Genomic DNA, 17,901 nt, shown 5'->3' with positions numbered 1-17,901 from the left:
GTTGTCGACTTTTGAGTCGAAAGGAATGAAGCAGGCGCTGACTGAACCTCGCCTCTCCTCCCTCTTTCCCTTCCTTCCTCTAGGACATCGCGCTTCCTCTTCTCTACCGCGACGTAGCCTTCTGGGATCCCGAGGGGTGCGAGCGAGATCTCGAACTCTTCACACTCTTCCTCAACACCATCTCTACCCGTCCTCCACTCGCCCTCCTCGTCGGATCTCTCCACACCAACGTTTCGTATTTCGGACCTGCCACCCGCATCCTCAAATCCTCGCTCCACCATTTCGTCAACCTACACACTCTCTCTCAACTCGAGCTTTCCCGGTCCCAGTCCAGCCAGCTTCGTCAATCTGGCGTATCGGAGATTCGTTTCAGGTCGTTGGCCCTCGAGGTCGTCTCCAGCCAGGCCGTGGAGCGTGTCGTCCTCGAACAGACCTCTCTGGATCTCTCGGAACTCAAAACCCTTACTTTACTTTGCTGTACGGGTCGAGATCGAAAAAATCCTCTTCTCGACGAGTCCATCAACCCTTTCGCGGGACTGGATCGGGACGCGACGTCTCGCTCGTCGTGCTTCCATCCTCCCGTCAAGGAAGGCGTCGTTCTCTCGACACACGGTCGACATCGACTTGGAGTCGTCGAGGACCTAAGGATCTATGGTCTCCGCTACGAGCGGTCGAGGTTCGCCTTCGTCGCTCAATCCATCGGCCCTCACCTCCGTACCCTCCACCTTTCCTACGAAGACCACTTCCCAATCCCTTCCATCCTCTCTTCATTCCCCAACCTCCGCCAGTTCTCCATCAGCCCCATCATCCATTGGACGGATCCTGCAACCTTCCTTCTCTTCTCAAACCCATCCGAAGTCGCGTCGTCGCTCGAACTCCTCCTCATCGGCGACCCAACCGCCTTCTCCTTCGCCACCCTCTCTCACCCATCCATCCCCATCTGCGCAGGTCACCTTCACGACATTCTCATCGGCTCCTCCTCCTCTCCTCAGCTACCGGCTCTCAAAGCTGTGGGATTTTGGGAGCTTTCGTTCAAGAGGAAACAGGATCGAGAGTCGAGCGATGTTGCGGAGGGAGCGAGGTTGTTGCAGAGTGCTGGGATCGAGTTGAGGGATAGGCTGGGAACCTGTTGGAGGGACGAGTGGGCCGTCGAGGAGGCTGTGGATGAGTCGGAGGACGAGAGTGAAGAGGACGACACCGAGGGAGAGTTGGAGCAGGAGTTGGAAGACCTTGTTGAGGATAGCCGTGTTCTCGACATCGACTTTTATCGGAAGGTTAGCTCCGAGTAGGATTTTGCCTCGGACGTACATGCTTGATCTATATCTCTACTTGCGTTCCCTGCCTCTTCTGTAAAACGAGACGCGACGAGGACGGACGCGTTGCTTGTTTTGCTTCGTGGACTTCGATTCTTTTTCGCGAGACAAAATTCCCCAGCCTTTCAGATGACATACAGCGCTCGTAAGGAATCCTGTAAAGATTCTGAAAATCTGAAAGAAGGCAAGCAGAATCCGCCAACACCCCCACCCTGCTAGCTCGACCCCTAACTCTCACCCCTTCTGCTCCCTCTCTCCTCCCCAACTCTTCCCCTTCCCTCGCCTGATTCCTCTCTCAGGGCGGCGAACGTACATCCCTTTCAAAGCATGGTTCCTCCTCCACTCGATACGGGAGGCGACAATCCAGACAGAAGATCAGTTGGTGAGCTCTCTCGCTCTCCTCCTTCCTTCCCTTCGTCAACAGCTCCGCTCGTTCCATCCCTCCTTCCTTCCTTCAAACTGACTGCTCTCTCGTCTCCTTCTCATCTGCAGCTGATATCACTGAGCTGATCTCTGGGATGTTCCCTCAAGAAGGAGTCCTTCTCTCGAAAGATCTGCTTCCTCGTACGTCTCTCTCCTTCCTTCTCGATGTTGAGCTCGAACCCCTCTGGACTTTTCTTGTTCGCTCGTCGACGGAGAAAGCTTACATCCTCCTTCTTTCTTCTTCTCGTTCTACTCTTCGGATACTAAAGTCATCAGCAAGCTCGAAGTAGAGCAGAACATACAGATCTTTGGAGCAGAACAGACGTCGTTGGTGGAAGGAATCGTGGCCGAGCATCCTGACCTCGAGCTCACTCTCGATGGACTCCTGGATCTCTTGGTGTGAGTCCTCGTTCTCTCTTTCTTTCGCAGACTCTTAGCTGCTACTATGTAGTAGGCTCTGAGTGAACATGGCAGGGCCGAAGAACGGAGGGAGGAGCAAGGAGAGCTAGAGTGGATGGAACGCGGCTCGGTGGGAACGAGGAAGGTTCATCTCGGAGACTCGAGTAGTTGTTGTCTTTTTTCCTTCTTCGTTCCCGACCTTAAGCTCTCGATTCCACCCGCTGATTCCCATTCTTTCGTTCTTCGGAACTCCCTTTCTCTTCAGCCAAATCATCCCTCCCACCATCGCTGCGTCTCCCTTCCAGCAGTCCACCCCTACCGACCCCACCACCCCCTCCCTCGACTCCCCAGCTGGTACCAGACCTCGTCACAAACGCAGCTCTTCCGCTCGGATTCGTTCTTCCTCCGACACGTCGTCTTCCGACTCAGATACGTCTCCTCCCCCCAGCAACGACCCGACTCTCACTTTCCCAACCTCCGCGCATACTCCTCTCTCCGCCGCGTCGTCCTCTGAATCTCTCGCTGGATCTCAAGCTCATCAGCCCATCAGGAGGAAGGTCCTCTCGAACGCGTCTTCAGATGGAGGAGGTCTACCTGGATCAGCAGCAGATCAAGCTCTCGCTAGGGTGAAGGGAACACCCGACGTCGGAGGAGGAGAGAAGGTCGTCAAGCCTCCGAGTTCGTGGGAGAGGTTTCAGCGACCTGGAGCACCCAGTAGAAGTGGTAGGAGGAGGAAGAGCGCTAGTGCTGCTGCCAGTAGTGCTGGAAGAGGAGGAGGAACGAGTGATGCTGGAAGTGATCACGAAGGACGAGAGGTCTGTTCAGCCCGCCCCGTCGCACCTCGTCTTTTGGTCCGAACTGACCTTCTATCTCTTTGCTTTTCTTCGAGCAGAACGTCTTCAACCCACCTCAGACTCCCACTCAAGGTCCACATCGTCCTGCAACAGGCAAAGGAGGCTTCATCCGATCTCGTCAAACTTCTCAACCCAACGTGATCCCAACTCCCGCCGGAACACCAACGCAACCTTCCTCCCACTCTCACCACCACCACAGCAACTCCATCGGCTCCAATCTTCCTGCTTCTCGCTCGATTCCCGAGTCTCTTCCTCTCGGAACAACGTCGCCTCCTCCCGGATCGCCAAACTTGGATGAGAGGAGCTTCTTCTCGCTGTCGGGGATGATGAGGAGTCCGCTCGACAGTCCTCTGGAAGAGTCGGGGATGGAAGGAGCGCTGGAGAGGCAACAGAGGGAGTCGATGGGAAATGGTGCGATGCATTTCCCGGGGATGGGAGGTCATGCTGGAAGGGAGATGAGCTTGGGAGAGGACGGGAGGGAAGGCGACGGAGAGGTCGAAGCTGGAGAGATGAGGTTGCCTGTGAGTCTTTCTCTCTCTGCTCGAGGCTACTAGTTCCTCTTCTACGAGGTTTAAACGAACCCCGTTGACTCTTTTCGTTATTTTATCTGCCTCCAGCGCGACTCGACCGCCTCCGCCCACTCGCTCTCGTCGTTCCACGACCGCGTCACCGCTCTCGACAAAGTCAACACGGATCTCACTCGAAAGCTCAAGGCTGCTCAACTCGAGCTCGAGAACTCGGCGAGCGAGCACGAGAGGATCGCTTTGGACTACCAGAACCGATTGGACGACTTGAGAGGAGAGGTCGTTGGGAAGAGGAGGGAGGAGAAGGAGTTGAGAGGGAAGGAGAGAGGGTACTTGATTCAGATCCAGACTGTGAGTCGCGTCTTTCCTTCTTCTCTCGTGATTTCTTGTTCGAAGAGGTCGCAGAAGGCTCGAACAAAGAATTCGTCGCTGACTCCTGCCCTCTTGCCGCGCCTTGTTCGTCGAATCAGTTCGAGTCCGACATCGGGAAGCTGCATCGAAGCTTGGAGTCTCAGAAAGCTACCTACTCGACTTTGCTCAAGAACTATACCGAGCAGTGTGGTGAGTCCCAGTTCCGATTCTACTTCTGTTGCGCCTCGTCGAACAAATCGACGCTGATTTCGTTCGTTGACTCTCTGCAGGTGTCTCCGAGGAGCTTCGAAACGCCATTCGACTCAAGGACATCGAGCTTCGTGAAGCCCAGGAGAACATTGACGTGATGAAGAGCGACGTCGAGAAGGTGAGCTTCCGAACCAGCCTTCTGTCCAAGGAAGAAACGCGTCCTGACTTCTCGCTCTTCTCGTTCCATCCTCCAGTGGACTCGAGAACAAGAATACCTCGAAGAAGCCAACCGAATGCTCATCATCGACCTCGCCACCGCTCGACAAGCCGAGATCTTCCTCGAGGAACAGAAGATGGAGAACCTGATGCTCAAGGAGACAATCAATCGACTGCGAGGCGATCTCGACGAGCTTCGAACGATGTCCACCGCTGGAGGATCCGGCAACAACACCATGCGAAGACCGAACAGCATGGCTGGAGGTCGAACAGATAGTTCTTCGGGGACGATGAGTAGGAGTTTGGAGAAAGAGTTGTTGAGGCAGTTGAGGGAGGGAGAGGGAGGAGGTGCGAGTGGGAGCACGAGTGGTGCTGACGAGGATGCTGGAGAGGGAGAGGAGGGCGAAGAGGCAGAGGAGAGAGACGATGGGGATGGGGAGAGCTTCATCGAGACGTTCATCACCACCTCGAGAAGGAGGAGACGAGTGAGTCGGACGCGTTCTTTCCTCGCCATGTTCTCTTCGCTGACCACCCGTTCTTCCTCCCCTTCTAGGTCCAAGGCACTCGATCCGACAACCCCATCACCGTCGAAGTCAAAGAGTCGAAGGAGATCATCGAATACGTCGACGCTGGAGTTCAGGCGACTCCTCCCGAGGTCGTTCCAGTTCCAACGACAGAAATCTCGATTCAAACCGACGAGTCGACGATGGGTCGACTTCCTGCCTACACGCCTCGACTCGAAGACGAGCTTGCTGCTACTCACAAGGCTTCTTCTTCCTCCAGTGAGAACTAGTTCCTTCTCTCCCTCGATTTACGACGAAGCTGACTCTGTTTCTCGTTCGTTCGTTCAGCTCAAGACGACGACGCGTCTTCGTCCCTTCTTCTCTCTCCTTCGAGTGCCACGACCTCTTCGAGAGAGGATACGTCGAGTCCTACCCTGCGACGAAGGAAGAGGGAATCGGTCGTCCAGAACATCTACAACACGTGCGTCGTTCGCCTATCGTACTCTCGTCGCGTTGATCTGACCTTTCGTCTTCTCGTCTTCTCTTCTTCTCGTCTCAGCTTCCACTACACCCCTTCTGGCAGCGGCGACGACGGCTACCGACGACCTCTCTCCCACACTGCTCTCAAGCTCGCTCCTTGGGTCGTCGTCTCTCTTCTTCGTGAGTTTTTCCCTGGCTCTGTTTCGACGTGTCGAACCCTCGCTGACTCTCCCTCCTTTCTTCTTCTCCTCAGTCGGCTACTACTTCGGCTCCCACTACGCCTCCAACTCCCCCCTCGACACCTTCTCAGGAGACCTCGCTCAATGGTCTCGCTACAACACTCTCGCTCGAACTCAAGGAGCAGGCGTCGGGTTCGCTCCTGGGGACTGGGATTCCAGTGCCCTCGTCGGGATGTTGGGACTCGTTGGAGGAGTCGCCGATCGAGTCAGGAGGGTTCCTACTTGAACCCTACTATACCACCACCACCTCTCAGTTTGCTCTCTCTCTCTCAGCTCGTTCTTCTTCTCTTGACGGCCCGCTCTCGTTGTTTCGTTTTTTCTTTCTCTTGCCTGTCACTTTGGCTGCCGTTTCACGTCCGTCACCCCGTCCCTCTATATCTTTCTGCGAGCTTCGTGTTATGTTTTGATACCCCATGTCTCCGAGTACCATCTATGTTTTTTTTCATCTCGTAACACTCTCTCTCTTAATGAATTTTGACGCTCAAGGAAAAGGATGAGCAGAACATCACAGCCAAAGCGCGAGGCTCTGTTTGAGCTTCGACCTTTCAACCTCCCCTTCATCCCCTAACAGCCAGCACGACCATGGATCCTCGAACGCCCTCCCCCATCATCTCCCCTCTACACTCTCGCTCGCCTTTCAGTCTTCTCCCCAGCAGCAAATCTTCCTCCTCTTCAAAACCACGGCCCTTCTCCTCCTCCCATGCCTCCTCCTCCTCCTCCTCAAGCTCACCTCTGCCCTCCCGGTGGTGTCGCTCCTTCCTCCCTCGTTCCAAAACCCGATTCCTCCTCCTCCTCCTCCTCCTCAGCACGCTCACCTTCCTCGGCTTGCTATCCTTCTCCATCCTCAACATCGACCTCCCTCCTATAGATTCCTACGACGACAAACAACCTCCCTTGGACGAAGCCACCCAACAACGATCCTTCGAAGAACCCTCCTTCGCGCTCCTGTCCTCCCCTCAACCTCACTCCATAGGATGCCCACAGCGAGACTCCCCGACTGCGCCGCTGTTGATGCTGGGAGTGTTTAGTGCGCCGGATAAGGTGGAGAGGAGGAACTTGATCAGGAACGAGACGAAGGGCGACTGGCCAAAGGAGTTGGTCGAGTTCAAGTTCATCTTTGGAAGACCGGCGACGTTGGAACTCGCGAGGATGCTGAGTAAGGAACAGGAGGAGTTTGGGGATATTGTCATTGTGGGGTGTGAGGAGAATATTGATACGGGTGAGTTCTACGAGAAGAGAGGAAGGAGGAGGAGGAGGAGATGGGGAAGGAGAAGGAGGAGGTCACGTCGAGCTCGACTTCCTCCCTTCTTTTGCCTTTCACTCGTCTTGCGACGCGAAGCTCACTTGTACCTCTTCTCTTTTTACTCGTAAACAGGTAAAACTCACGCCTACTTCGAATGGGTAGCGGATACTCGAGTGGGAGAGAACCCTCAGTTCGTGATGTGAGTTCTGTTTCTTCCTCCTCCTCCTTCACCTTTCTCCTCTTTCGTGTCTCCGGCTCCCTTGGCTTTTTCCCTGTCGGAGTTGAAGATGACTCGAGGAACGCTTCTCCTTCGAAGGCTTCCCTCAGCGTTGCTGAGCTGATTGGGCACGCCACGCTTTCTTTCGCGAAGGAGGAGAGCTGTCAAGCAGGAACTCGAGCCAGCGAGCTCGAGCTCGAACCTCCTTCCTTCCCTCCCTCCTCCGCTTCCATTTCCTTCTTCCCGCGCGTCCATTCCGAATCTGTAACTTCTTCAGAAGCTCTTACTGACTCTAGTTCTATGATGCTCTTCGCGACTATAGGAAAGCCGACGACGATACCTTCCTCGTGATGCCCAACGTGATTCGAGCGTTCCAGGAGTTGGATTGTTCGAAGGTACGTGTGCTTGCTCGTCTTCTCTGCTCTTTGGCTTTTGAAGGAAGCTCGAGAGGTGCATAGAGAGTGCCTTCAGTCGGCTTTGGCGGTTGAAGAGGCTGGAAGCTGAGGTCTGGGTCGAGAGAGGCTTCTCGTTCGAACAAAAGGTCGACGCGTGACGGCCTGACTGACCCTCTTCTTTTTCCTTCGCCTTTCTTTCGATCAGAACATCTACTGGGGAACAACAGCTGGTGCTACTTACTACTTCCCAACGTGAGTTCTTGGTCTCGCTCTTTTCAGCCTCTTCGAGTCGAGGTTCTCCTCTCCTTCGACTTCGAACGAGACGCTGAACTCTCCTCTACCGTCATTCGTTCTCCTTTTCTTATCTAAACAGGTACATGCGAGGACTCGGATACGCTCTCAGCTGGCCATTAGCCAAATGGATCGGTTCAGCAGACATGTTCGTCCCGACCCAGCGTTCGTCGTCTCCAGCCCTTTCGCTGACCCTTTCGTCTTCTCGATTCGTCTCCCGCAGCTCCCCAGCTCACACCACCAAGATCGAGGACGCTCGTACATCTCAGTGGCTACGAAATCTTAACCCGGATACGGATCCCGTAGAGTTCATCGATAACGGTGAGTTGACGAATTCGCTCCTGCGTTCGAGACGCGTCTCGTTCCGCTCTTCCTCTCTCGTTTCGTGCGGCAGAACTCTCAAGCTGACCTTGCTGCCGGTTCTGTCTTCGTCCAGGCTGGTCAATGGGAGATTACAACCAACTCGCTTACGCTCCAGAAACCATCGCTCTTCGTTCGTTCTCTTTCTCTTTCACTCGCTCTCTTCCTTCCTTCTCCCTCCCTCCCCAGCTCCATCTGACCTCCCTTTTTCGCCCTACTACAGACTGGTTGAAGTTTGATGACTGGTTCCGCAACGAAAAGGCCAAGATCCTCAAGATCTGGGAGGAAGCGGGAAGGAAGTACGAGGTCGGGCAGGGAGTTGAGCCGAGGTTGAGCATCGAGCACGGGAAGCTTCAGCCTGACGCGGCGGCGAAGGAGAAGCAGAGGCAGAAGGATATGGGGTGGGATGTCTAGTGGTGAGTTTTTTTTTTTTTGGCGAAGGTATATTCGGTCTGGGAGGAAAGAGGAGAAAGGGGAGGGAGGGAGAGAGCGGACGTGCTCTCCTTTCCGTCGTCCTCCTCGACGTTCTTTTATTCGCGTGCGTGTTCGAGAGACGAGCTGACTGACTTGTGCATGACTTCTTTTTGGATTCAGGTCACTTTGAGATTTCTGGATGAGGGAGGGCGAGTCCGTCGAGATGGCCGGGGAGAGGGAGAGGAGGACGACGAGCCAGCGCTCGTCTTTCCCTTGCTCGTTTTGGGGATGTTCTAGATGCTCCTTTTTTTTGCTGCTTTGATCTCTCTGCAAGGCTCTATCTCGTGTGCTAGAGAAAACCTTCCTTGAATCGAAAGTGATCGCAGCATCAGCGTCTTTCGAAGGACTCCTTCTTTTTCCTCTCAAACACTCACTACGTCCCTTCCTCCTCCCGTCCTTCTCCCCTCCCTCCCTCCTCCTCCCTTCGTATCCTCTCTACCTCCTCTTCCTCTCCCTTCGTCGACGTAGGGATCGACCTTAATTCACTCGCTCTTGGGATGGAACGACGTCCTACGGGACCACGAACTCGAGGAGCTGCCCCCGCTCCTTCTCAAAAGGGACGAGACGAAGCCTTCTCTGACATCTTTGGAAAGAGAAACACCCACCATCTCCACTCTCAACAACCTCCTAGTAGCAGTAGTCATCCTCCCGTCTCGTTACATCAGCAGCAACGAGCTTATCCAGGTCAATATCCTCAGCAGCAGCAGCAGGGTCCTCCGTACGGAGCGAGACCTCAACCTCCTCCTCAAGCTCAACAAGGAAACTACGACGTTTACGCTGGTTCCGTGGGTCTAGGACTGCCTCCGGGTGCAGGGACGGGTGCTCCGTATCCGGTTTATGGTTATCCTGTGAGTACAGATTGGATGAGGAAGAGACGAGAGGGGGGAGAGGGAGAGAGGGAGGGAAGGAAGGGAAGGAGATGGTGAAGCGACTCGTGGTTCTTCCTTCCCTCCGGATGCTTTTTTCTTCTTTCTTTCTCTCCCAAAGACATGCAACGAGAAGCTCACCATCGTCTTCTTTGCTCTCTCTTCTTTTCTCTCGTCTCAGCAACAACAGCATCCTCCTTCTTCGATGGGGTACGATCGTCGCGTTTCCGTCACTCCTTCAAACTACTCGTCCGGTTCTTCCTCCCTCTCTCACGGTCAGCAACCTTACGGTCAACAATCTCAACCTCCATCTCGGAATCCATCTCTACATCAACAGCAACAACCCTACTACCCTCAAGGGCAAGGTCAAGGAGGAGGCCAACTCGCTCCCATGTACACTTCCTCCTCCCCGAACCTCTCCATCCCGAACCAGGGAGTCCAACGAAGTCGAACCCAGAGCAGTCAACGATCAGCCAACCCTCAGGAAGGAGGCTCATGGGAGGGCGTACCACCACCAGCAGCAGGAGGAGCCCAACCCTACGGAGGAGGGGCAGCAGGAGCAGGCGGTCTAACACCAGCTCAGGCGTACCAAGCTCAAGTCGGCGAAGGAGGAGGATCAGGAGCAGCTCAGTTCCATCGTCCAGGAGCCTACCATCAGCCTCACACCACTCCAACTCAACAGTACCACCCTTCACCCTCCCCATCTTCTAACTCGTCCTACTCCAACGCTTCTCCAAACTCTCAGATCAACCTCTCCCCTCCTCCTTCGACCAACGCTCGTCTCCCTCCTCCAGCACCCGCCTACTCCTCCTCCTCCTCACAGAACGGTCCTCCTCCTCGGTTACCAACGTTCGAAAACGCCATGGGAGACGGACTGGGTCTGTCGGATCTACCTGGGATCAGCTTCGACGAGATGGCAGCTGGGACGGTGACGCCGAGGCCGTCGCAGGTCAACGACGACAGCGAGTTGGGATATCTGGCCTATAGGTCGGGGAACGCTTCGGGTGAGTCTATCAGTTACTTTGGTAGAACGAGCTGGAGCCGACAAGGAGGTTTTATGGTTCGTTCGTTCTTTTCTAGGTGCCTCGTCGATCTACTCAACTCGAGATCCTTCGATACGGTCCAGCCATACTCGGACGCCTTCGGAATCGTCGACGAGATCTGGTTCGACGCAGAACTGGCAGGATAACAACAATCAGAGGTCGGGCTTCCAAGGTGAGTTGCAGAACGGTCTGTTCGCTCCTAGTTTACGAGGTTCGAAGCTGACGAGCTCGTTTTCGTTTCGCCAGGTCTCTCTCGAATCGACACCACCTTCCCTCCGCTTCGAAGCATCTCCCCAGGTCTTTCGTCGCCTTCCTCCACTCTCGGAGGAGGAGATCCCTCCTATCGTCGTCACAACGGAGGTCGAGACTCGGTCGATAGCTCTCGGAGCATGCCCGGTCAACTTCAACGAGGTTCCTCCTCCGTCGACCTTCGAACCACCTCCTCCTCCCGACCAGATCCCAACTCTACCGCCTCCCTTCGCTCCGTCTCCCGAGCTTCCTACCAGCAGCCTCCTCTTCCGGCTCTCCCTCCTTCGTCCTACAACTTCCCCAACACCCCAGGATCGCCGTTCTCGACCAAGAGGCCAGGGAGCATCACGCCAGCGACGAGGAAACACACCCACGTCAACCCAGCGTTCCTCTCCAAGGTCGGAGAAGCGTTCAGGAACAACATCGTCCTTTCGGAGAGGGTCAAGGACGGACTGGCCTACAAGGAGGCCTTCGACGGGAGGGAAGCAGTCGACCTCATCGCCGAGATCATCAAAACGTCGGATCGAAACCTCGCTCTCCTCCTCGGTCGAGCTCTCGACGCTCAGAAGTTCTTCCACGACGTGACCTACGACCATCGACTTCGGGACTCGTCGTCGGAGCTCTACCAGTTCAAGGAGAAGCTTATGATCCCTGGAGCTCCGTTCGGAACGAGCGAGTTCGTCGTCGGATCAGGAACCCCTCCCGGAGACGAGGACGGGTCAGCTTCCCTTCACGACATGTCGGCTTCGTCCATTCTCCTCCCTCCTTCGTCCACCTACGCTTCGTCTACCTTCGGAGACGCCAACAGCATCGCTTCCCCTCTCACTCCTCTCGGATCGTCGGAAACCGCAGGCAACCTCCCTCCTCCACCTCCTCATCTCCTTCGAACCCAAACGACAACAACGATAGCGTCCTCCCTCCCTCCTCACTCCCCAGGGAGCATCACCACCACCGCCGGACTCGAGCTCGCCGTCAACGACGAGAACAACTTCATCCCTACGGGAGTCTTCACCCTCCTCCTCGACTGCTACTCCCCGACGTGCTCCAACACCTCGCTGTGCTACTCGATCGCCTGTCCTCGTCGGCTCGAGCAGGCCAAGCGACTCAACCTAAAGCCTCAACCGGGGCTGAAGAAGACCGCCAGTGCGGAGAGTTTGAAGGACGAGGATGGACCGGGAGGGGCGACGCTGTGGGCGAATTCGGTCTCGAAGGCGGTTTTGGAGACGGTTGGGGTGGAGGAGAGGAAGAGGCAGGAGGCGATCAACGAGTTGATCTTTACCGAGAGGGATTTTGTGAAGGATTTGGAGTATCTGAGGGATGTGAGTGGCTCGTCTTCTCCTTCGCTCTCGCTTTTCTCGAAGGAATCGAACTGACTTTTCGACGCGTCTTCGCCTTCGTCTTTCTTTCTCCTTCTTCCTCCCCTTCCTCCCTCCTCCTTCCACCATCTCCCTCCAGCTCTGGATCAAACCTCTCCGAACCGGCGACATCATCCAACCCAACGAACGTCGAGACACCTTCGTCACCCAAGTCTTCTGGAACGTTTCTTCCATCCTCGCCAACAACGCCGTGCTCTCGGACCTCCTCACCAAACGTCAACGCTCCCAACCCATCGTCCAAACCATAGGAGACATCCTCCTCGAGCGCGTCCCGCTCTTCCAACCCTTCGTCGACTACGGTGGCCATCAGCAGTACGGGAAACACGAGTTCGAGAAGGAGAAGCTCGACAACCCCGAGTTCGTCAAGTTCGTGGACGAGGTCGAGAGGAGACCCGAGTCGAGGAAGATCGAGTTGAACGGGTTCTTGACCAGGCCGACGACGAGGCTGGGAAGGTACCCGTTGCTGCTGAAGGCGATCTTGAAGGCGACCCCGGAGGACAACCCGGATCACGAGTTGATCCCGAAGGTGTTGAAGCTGTTCGACGACTTCTTGGATAGGGTGAATACGGCGGCGGGGAAGACGCAGAACAGGATGGATCTGGCTCATCTGGATTCCCAGCTGAGACCGAACGAGGCTCATGTGAGTTTGGTTTTCGAGACGCGTTTTCTTTCCTTCTTCTTTCCTGTCCCTTCGCTTTCTTCTCCTCGAGATCCAAACCCTGTACTGACCTCGCTTATGCTCTTCCTTTCTAGGAACTTCGACTGAGCGACGAGAACCGAGAGCTCATCCACAAGGGTCAACTCAAACGACGAGGAGGCACCCAGAGCGAAACCGCCGATCTCGAGGTCTACCTGCTCGACAACGTCCTCGTCCTGGCGAGGTACAAGATCGTCAACAAGACGGAGGAGCTGAGACTTTACAAGCGAGTGAGTTCTGACGCATCGTTGCTGGACTTCGTTCTCGTCGTTCTCGACGCTGACCTCGACCTCCCTCCCTCCTTCCCTCTTCTCCCACCCTTCCCTCCGTCCAGCCCATCCCTCTCGAACTCCTCACCATGGTCACCCAAGACGAATCCTACAACCTCTCCAAGTACGGAGTCCGACCCAAATCCCTCCTCAACCGAACGTCGACGTCCAAATCCGGCTCCGGAACGACAACCAACAACAAGCCCGAGAAGGAAGGAAAGCACGGTTTCTCCATCACCTTCAACTACCTCGGACGAAGAGGATACTCCCTCACGCTCTGGTCGGCGAGTCATATCCAGAGGAAGAAGTGGTGCGAGGTGATCGACAAGCAGCAGCAGATCGGGAGGGAGAGGAACAAGAAGTTGGACTTCAAGACGTTGGAGACGATCTTTACGGGGCCGAACAAGGTCAACTGTGCTGCTCCCTATGGTGAGTACCTCGATTTGCTTGGTTTGGACGAGGATGAAGAGTGAAAACTGACTTTGGTTCGGTTTTGACGACGTGACAGACGCTGGCCGACGGATGATCTACGGAACCGACGACGGAGTCTACTTCTCGAACCTCACGGAACCGGATCGTCCTCCCGTTATGGTCCTTTCCCTCCTCGACGTCACTCAGGTCGATATCCTCGAGCAGTTCCAGCTTCTCATCGTCCTTTCAGGTTCGTTTTCTCCCTCGTCTCGACGCGTCTCTCTCTCTTTCTCCTCACTGACCTCTTCCTCGTTCGATCTTCCAGAACGTTCGGTCCAGACCTTCCCTCTTGACTCCCTCGATCCCAAGGACCCTACCGCCGCTCTCAAGCGAGGGAAACGGATCTCGTCTCACACGACTTTCTTCAAGGCGGGCCAATGCCTCGGTCGAACGATCGTCTGCATCGTCAAGTCCAGTCCTCTCTCGACGACGATCAAGACCATGGATCCAGTCGAGGCTCCGGTGAAGAAGAAACCCCAGGGTGCTGCTTTCTCCAAGCTGATGCCGAGCCGTCACGACACGCTGAAGGTTTTCAAGGTTCATTTCTTTTCCCTTTTTCGCCTCCCTCTTCGTCCCTTCTCCTTCGCTTCGGATGCTGACGAGCTATTTCTTCGATCCAAACGTTCAACAGGAGTTCTACATCCCCACCGAATCGAGTTCGATCCACTTCCTCAAGACGAGACTCTGCATCGGATGCACCAAAGGGTTCGAGATCGTCGACCTCGAGACGCTCGACACTCAGGGACTCCTGGATCCAGCGGATCCCAACCTCGAGCTCGTCCATAGAAGAGATAACCAGAGACCCGTGAGACCGATGGCGATCTACAGGATCGAAGGGGATTTCTTGCTTTGCTACGATGGTGAGTCTTCGAGCGATTCGTTTCGAGCCTGAGTTCGGACGCGTCGAGCTGACTCGTTTCTCTTCCTTTTCCTTCGTTCAGACTTCGCCTTCTACGTGAATAAGAACGGATGGAGGACAGGAGGTCCTAAGAATCGAGATGACGTTCGTTGGAGGATCACTTGGGAGGGCTCGCCGACCAGTTTCGGTTCGTTTCGTTTCTCGTCCGGCTGCTCTCGATCTCCCTCGCTGACTCGCCCCCCCTTCTTCTCACAGCTCTTCACTACCCTTGGGTCATGGCCTTCGACACCAACTTCGTCGAGATCTGGAACGTCAACACGGGAGTTTTCACCCAAGTCATTCAAGGATCCAACATCAAACTCCTCTTCGCCGACACTCCTCCCTCCGCCGTCAACTCGGCCGCTCAGCTCCATCAGCAGCAGGTCCAGCAGCAGCAGCGACTCGCCTACGCTCGAGGAGCTCCTCCTTACGGCTACCCTCCTTACCAACAACATCAGCAGCAGCATCAGAACGGAGGAGGGATGCCGATGAGAGGTCCACCCCCGCCGATGAGGATGCCTCCTCCTCCTCCCCCGCCGAATCCAAGGAGTCAGATCGTGCTGTATATCGACGAGAAGGTCGTGTCGGCTAGGCTGGCGGAGCACTAGGCTCTCTTCTTTCTCTTTTAATGTTTAACGGCTTTCTATCCCTCTCTCTCCCTTCTCTACCTTTCTTCTCTCGTCTAACTCCGCTGTAACGATTTCTCCCTTTCAGTTCAATCTCATCCCATCTCGCATCTTTTCTCCTTTTGTGCTTCGCTCGGTTTCTTCTCTTCTCGTTCACTTTCTTCTCTTGGCTCTCTCTCTCGTACTTACCTCGCATCTTTTCGTCCAGCTGGCTCTTCTTCATACACCTGAATCTCTTCTCGTTGAATCGGGACGCGTCGCCGGCGTCGAGCGCTCCTTCCTTCCCTCCTCCCTTCCGTCGAGCATTCGGTTGAGTCCCGAGAACCAGCCTACTACGAAAAGATGAAGAATCTACTACCACGAACCAAAGATAGAGCTCGGCAGCAACTCGGACAAGGCCGTGAAGGGCTGAAAACGAATCGGAATGTCGAAGCTCGCATCGCTCGCTCCTCCCCAACCTCGATCTAGCCTTTTTCGAGCTTATCGCCTTTCAACTTACAACCATCACCATGACCCTCTCAGAATCCTCGCCCACTTCCCTCCCTCCTCTCTCTCGCGTGGCCGTAATCGGAGCAGGAGCTCTCGGACTCGCCAGCATCGGACAGCTCATTGCGGGAGGAGTCCTTCGAGAACACATCGTCGTTTTCGAGGCTAGAGAGGATGTCGGTGGACTCTGGTAGGACTATCGCTGTCCTCCTTGACATCTTTGGTTGAGCCTCTCGACCTAGCGCTAACCTGAGCTGCCTTGATGGACGCTCAAACAGGAAATTCGAAGAAGATGCGGAGGAGGACGAGCTCGTCTTTTCGCCCTCTGGTCAAGCCATTCCTAGGACTCGGAGGGAACGGAATCACCCCGGAAGCGTTCCCCCGACAGCCCTGTATAGAAACTTGAGGACGAATCTGCCGAATGAGGTGTGAGTGTTGTACTTTTCTAGCTCGTTGCTTTCGACGGAGCTTGACCTTCGATCTTTCCTCTTTCCTTCCCATGTTTTGGCTTTGTTCATGATCAGAATGGCCTTCCGAGGACACGCCTTCCCTGAAGGAACCGATATCTTCCCTCATCACACGAAGATCTTCTCCTACCTCCGGGACTACGCCGATAACAGCGAGTGAGTCAAGAGAGGGAGGAGAGGGAAGGTGAGCTCGACTCGAGACTGATCGATTGATGTTTCCTCTCAAACAGTCTTCGACGATGTATTCGTTTCAACACCCTTGTGACGAGAGTATACCACACTCTTGGAGACGTCTCGGACGAGGAGAGATGGTCGGCGGAGAGCTCGACGGGAGGAAGCGTGAGGACAGAAAGGTTCAGTCACGTCGGTGAGCTCACGGTCTCTGTCTTCAACCCTCGAGCCGGTTCTTCGCTCTTTTCTGAACTGACAATGATCGGTCTGGACTCCAGTCATTGCGAACGGTCACTACTCGGACCCTTTCATCCCCTACGTGCAGGGTCTTTGGAACTACAAGGGGAAGGTGACGCACAGGTCAGTTTCGCTTTCTCGATTGTCTGGGACGAGGATCAAGAGCTGAGGCCTCTTTTAATCTCTTCGTTATCTCTAGTCGATGGTGGAGAGCTGCTGACAAATACCATGGTCAGACGATTCTCGTCGTTGGGTCCAGGGCTTCGGTTCGTTCCTCCCCGTTCAGAACGCGTCGCTTTCTTTCTCCCACTGACGCTTCGATTCGTTTCTTCGCCTGATCAACGAACCCCAGGGAGGTGATATCTGTCGAGACCTCGCTCTGCTGAACATCGCTTCCCCTCCCGACTCCCCCAAATCCAAGATCTTCCAATCGACTCGTTCGTCGCCCTCGGAGGTGTACCCTGAAGGATCTGCCGCTTGGACGAAGGAGGTCGAGGTCTGCCCTCGTATGTCCCTCATCACACCTGAGGGTATCATCGTGTTCTCCGATGGAACGGAGATGGACTCCTCGAAGGTCGACATGATCTGTTTTGCGACAGGGTGAGCTCTGGCTCTTTCCTCTCCTCTTCTCTCCATCAACAAACCCTCGCTGACTTCTTCGGGGCTATGTTCAGCTACAACTTTTACTTCCCTTTCTGTCTTCCTTCCGACGCTCCTTGGGACTCCCATCCCGTCACTCAACCTCGAACTTTCAACGTCGGCGAAGGAGACGACCTGCTTCCTCCTGCGGATAAGATCGACGAGAATTCGTACAACGGAGGAGCTGGACAGGTCGATCAGCTCGACGAGTCGTGTCAGATGTTCTACCTTCCAGATCCAACAATCATCTTTATCGGTTTGGGTATGCTTTCTCCTCTTTCTCCAAACGCGTCTCCAAGAGCTCGAACTGATCTCCATTCTCCCTCTCTTCGTCTCTCCGAACAGCTTACATGGTCGTGCCTTTCCGCCTAGGAGAGACTCAAGCTCGTCTCGCTACTCGAGCTTGGAAGGAACTTCGTCACATCCCTGCTGGTCTTCCTCCTCTCGCTCAGTCATTCACGCTCGAAGGAAACCGACATTGCGTCGGATACCCCGCTGAGGCTCGTACATTTCCCTTGTCTTGCCTCGTAAACTTTCATTCTGACACTCGCTCTTTTCCCTTCCATTTCTCAGGTCACCAACGCGGACAACTGGCTGAAAGGGATCGGAGAAGGAGAGGCCGTCGAAGAGGAGGATCCGAAGGAGGGAGCGTGGAAGAAGACGGATCAGAAGTGGATCTTGAGTAGAGAGGGAGCGAAGGAGTTGAGGCAGGAACTACTTGGGTACTAGATTTGTAGACATTGGGAGGGAGAGGGAACGAGGAGGGAGAGAGAGATGAGTCGAATCGCGACGCGTCTTTCTTCGATTAGATCTGGTCGGTTTTTGAACGCTTTTTTGTTGAGCAAATTCTCATATTTTTAGATGCGACTGCTAATCTCCGCTGAAAATGTCCTCGCGAACATTTTTCGATGACG

The 17,901-nt window shown here is 55.0% G+C and overlaps 6 protein-coding genes across 6 annotated transcripts; all 6 read left to right on the top strand.

The window, feature by feature from the left end:
• Nucleotides 1-454: 454 nt before the first annotated feature.
• On the top strand, nt 455-1,218 carry BDY24DRAFT_373868 (uncharacterized protein). The gene has a single exon (XM_076638340.1). The coding sequence runs from the start codon at nt 652-654 to the stop codon at nt 1,108-1,110; it is 459 nt and encodes a 152-aa protein (XP_076501207.1). The 5' UTR covers nt 455-651; the 3' UTR covers nt 1,111-1,218.
• Nucleotides 1,219-1,552: 334 nt separating this feature from the next.
• On the top strand, nt 1,553-6,031 carry BDY24DRAFT_8510 (uncharacterized protein). Its single transcript, XM_076645190.1, has 12 exons — nt 1,553-1,695; nt 1,806-1,877; nt 2,006-2,135; nt 2,401-2,950; nt 3,028-3,510; nt 3,607-3,864; nt 3,984-4,074; nt 4,155-4,252; nt 4,329-4,775; nt 4,844-5,072; nt 5,142-5,453; nt 5,527-6,031. Exons 1-12 carry the CDS (start codon nt 1,641-1,643, stop codon nt 5,736-5,738), a joined length of 2,937 nt encoding a protein of 978 aa, XP_076501206.1. The 5' UTR covers nt 1,553-1,640; the 3' UTR covers nt 5,739-6,031.
• Nucleotides 6,032-6,094: 63 nt separating this feature from the next.
• Nucleotides 6,095-8,432, top strand: BDY24DRAFT_335088 (uncharacterized protein; the record flags this gene model as incomplete). Its single annotated transcript, XM_076637178.1, has 8 exons — nt 6,095-6,731; nt 6,888-6,954; nt 7,295-7,367; nt 7,573-7,619; nt 7,741-7,806; nt 7,882-7,979; nt 8,095-8,151; nt 8,242-8,432. 8 exons carry the CDS (start codon nt 6,095-6,097, stop codon nt 8,430-8,432), a joined length of 1,236 nt encoding a protein of 411 aa, XP_076501205.1.
• Nucleotides 8,433-8,860: 428 nt separating this feature from the next.
• Nucleotides 8,861-10,706, top strand: BDY24DRAFT_8500 (uncharacterized protein). Its single transcript, XM_076645188.1, has 3 exons — nt 8,861-9,340; nt 9,540-10,573; nt 10,648-10,706. Exons 1-2 carry the CDS (start codon nt 8,990-8,992, stop codon nt 10,545-10,547), a joined length of 1,359 nt encoding a protein of 452 aa, XP_076501204.1. The 5' UTR covers nt 8,861-8,989; the 3' UTR covers nt 10,548-10,573; nt 10,648-10,706.
• An 84-nt stretch (nt 10,707-10,790) lies between these two features.
• BDY24DRAFT_335110 (CNH domain-containing protein) lies at nt 10,791-14,969 on the top strand (the record flags this gene model as incomplete). The annotated part of the gene is made up of 9 exons (XM_076637181.1): nt 10,791-11,969; nt 12,106-12,666; nt 12,780-12,953; nt 13,058-13,421; nt 13,501-13,653; nt 13,729-14,000; nt 14,095-14,323; nt 14,405-14,509; nt 14,578-14,969. The coding sequence occupies 9 exons, from the start codon at nt 10,791-10,793 to the stop codon at nt 14,967-14,969; spliced, it is 3,429 nt and encodes a 1,142-aa protein (XP_076501203.1).
• A 475-nt stretch (nt 14,970-15,444) lies between these two features.
• Nucleotides 15,445-17,854, top strand: BDY24DRAFT_373857 (uncharacterized protein). The gene is made up of 10 exons (XM_076638339.1): nt 15,445-15,663; nt 15,752-15,901; nt 15,998-16,096; nt 16,171-16,307; nt 16,390-16,471; nt 16,548-16,614; nt 16,701-16,948; nt 17,023-17,249; nt 17,333-17,487; nt 17,561-17,854. The coding sequence occupies exons 1-10, from the start codon at nt 15,497-15,499 to the stop codon at nt 17,714-17,716; spliced, it is 1,488 nt and encodes a 495-aa protein (XP_076501202.1). The 5' UTR covers nt 15,445-15,496; the 3' UTR covers nt 17,717-17,854.
• Nucleotides 17,855-17,901: the final 47 nt, after the last annotated feature.

Source organism: Mrakia frigida (assembly GCF_051309035.1).
Source record: "Mrakia frigida strain ATCC 22029 unplaced genomic scaffold BDY24scaffold_1, whole genome shotgun sequence".
In the NCBI taxonomy this organism is placed as follows: Eukaryota; Fungi; Basidiomycota; class Tremellomycetes; order Cystofilobasidiales; family Mrakiaceae; genus Mrakia; species Mrakia frigida.
The sequence above is the reverse complement of the archived record's forward strand: the minus strand, read 5'-3'. Positions and strand labels throughout refer to the sequence as shown.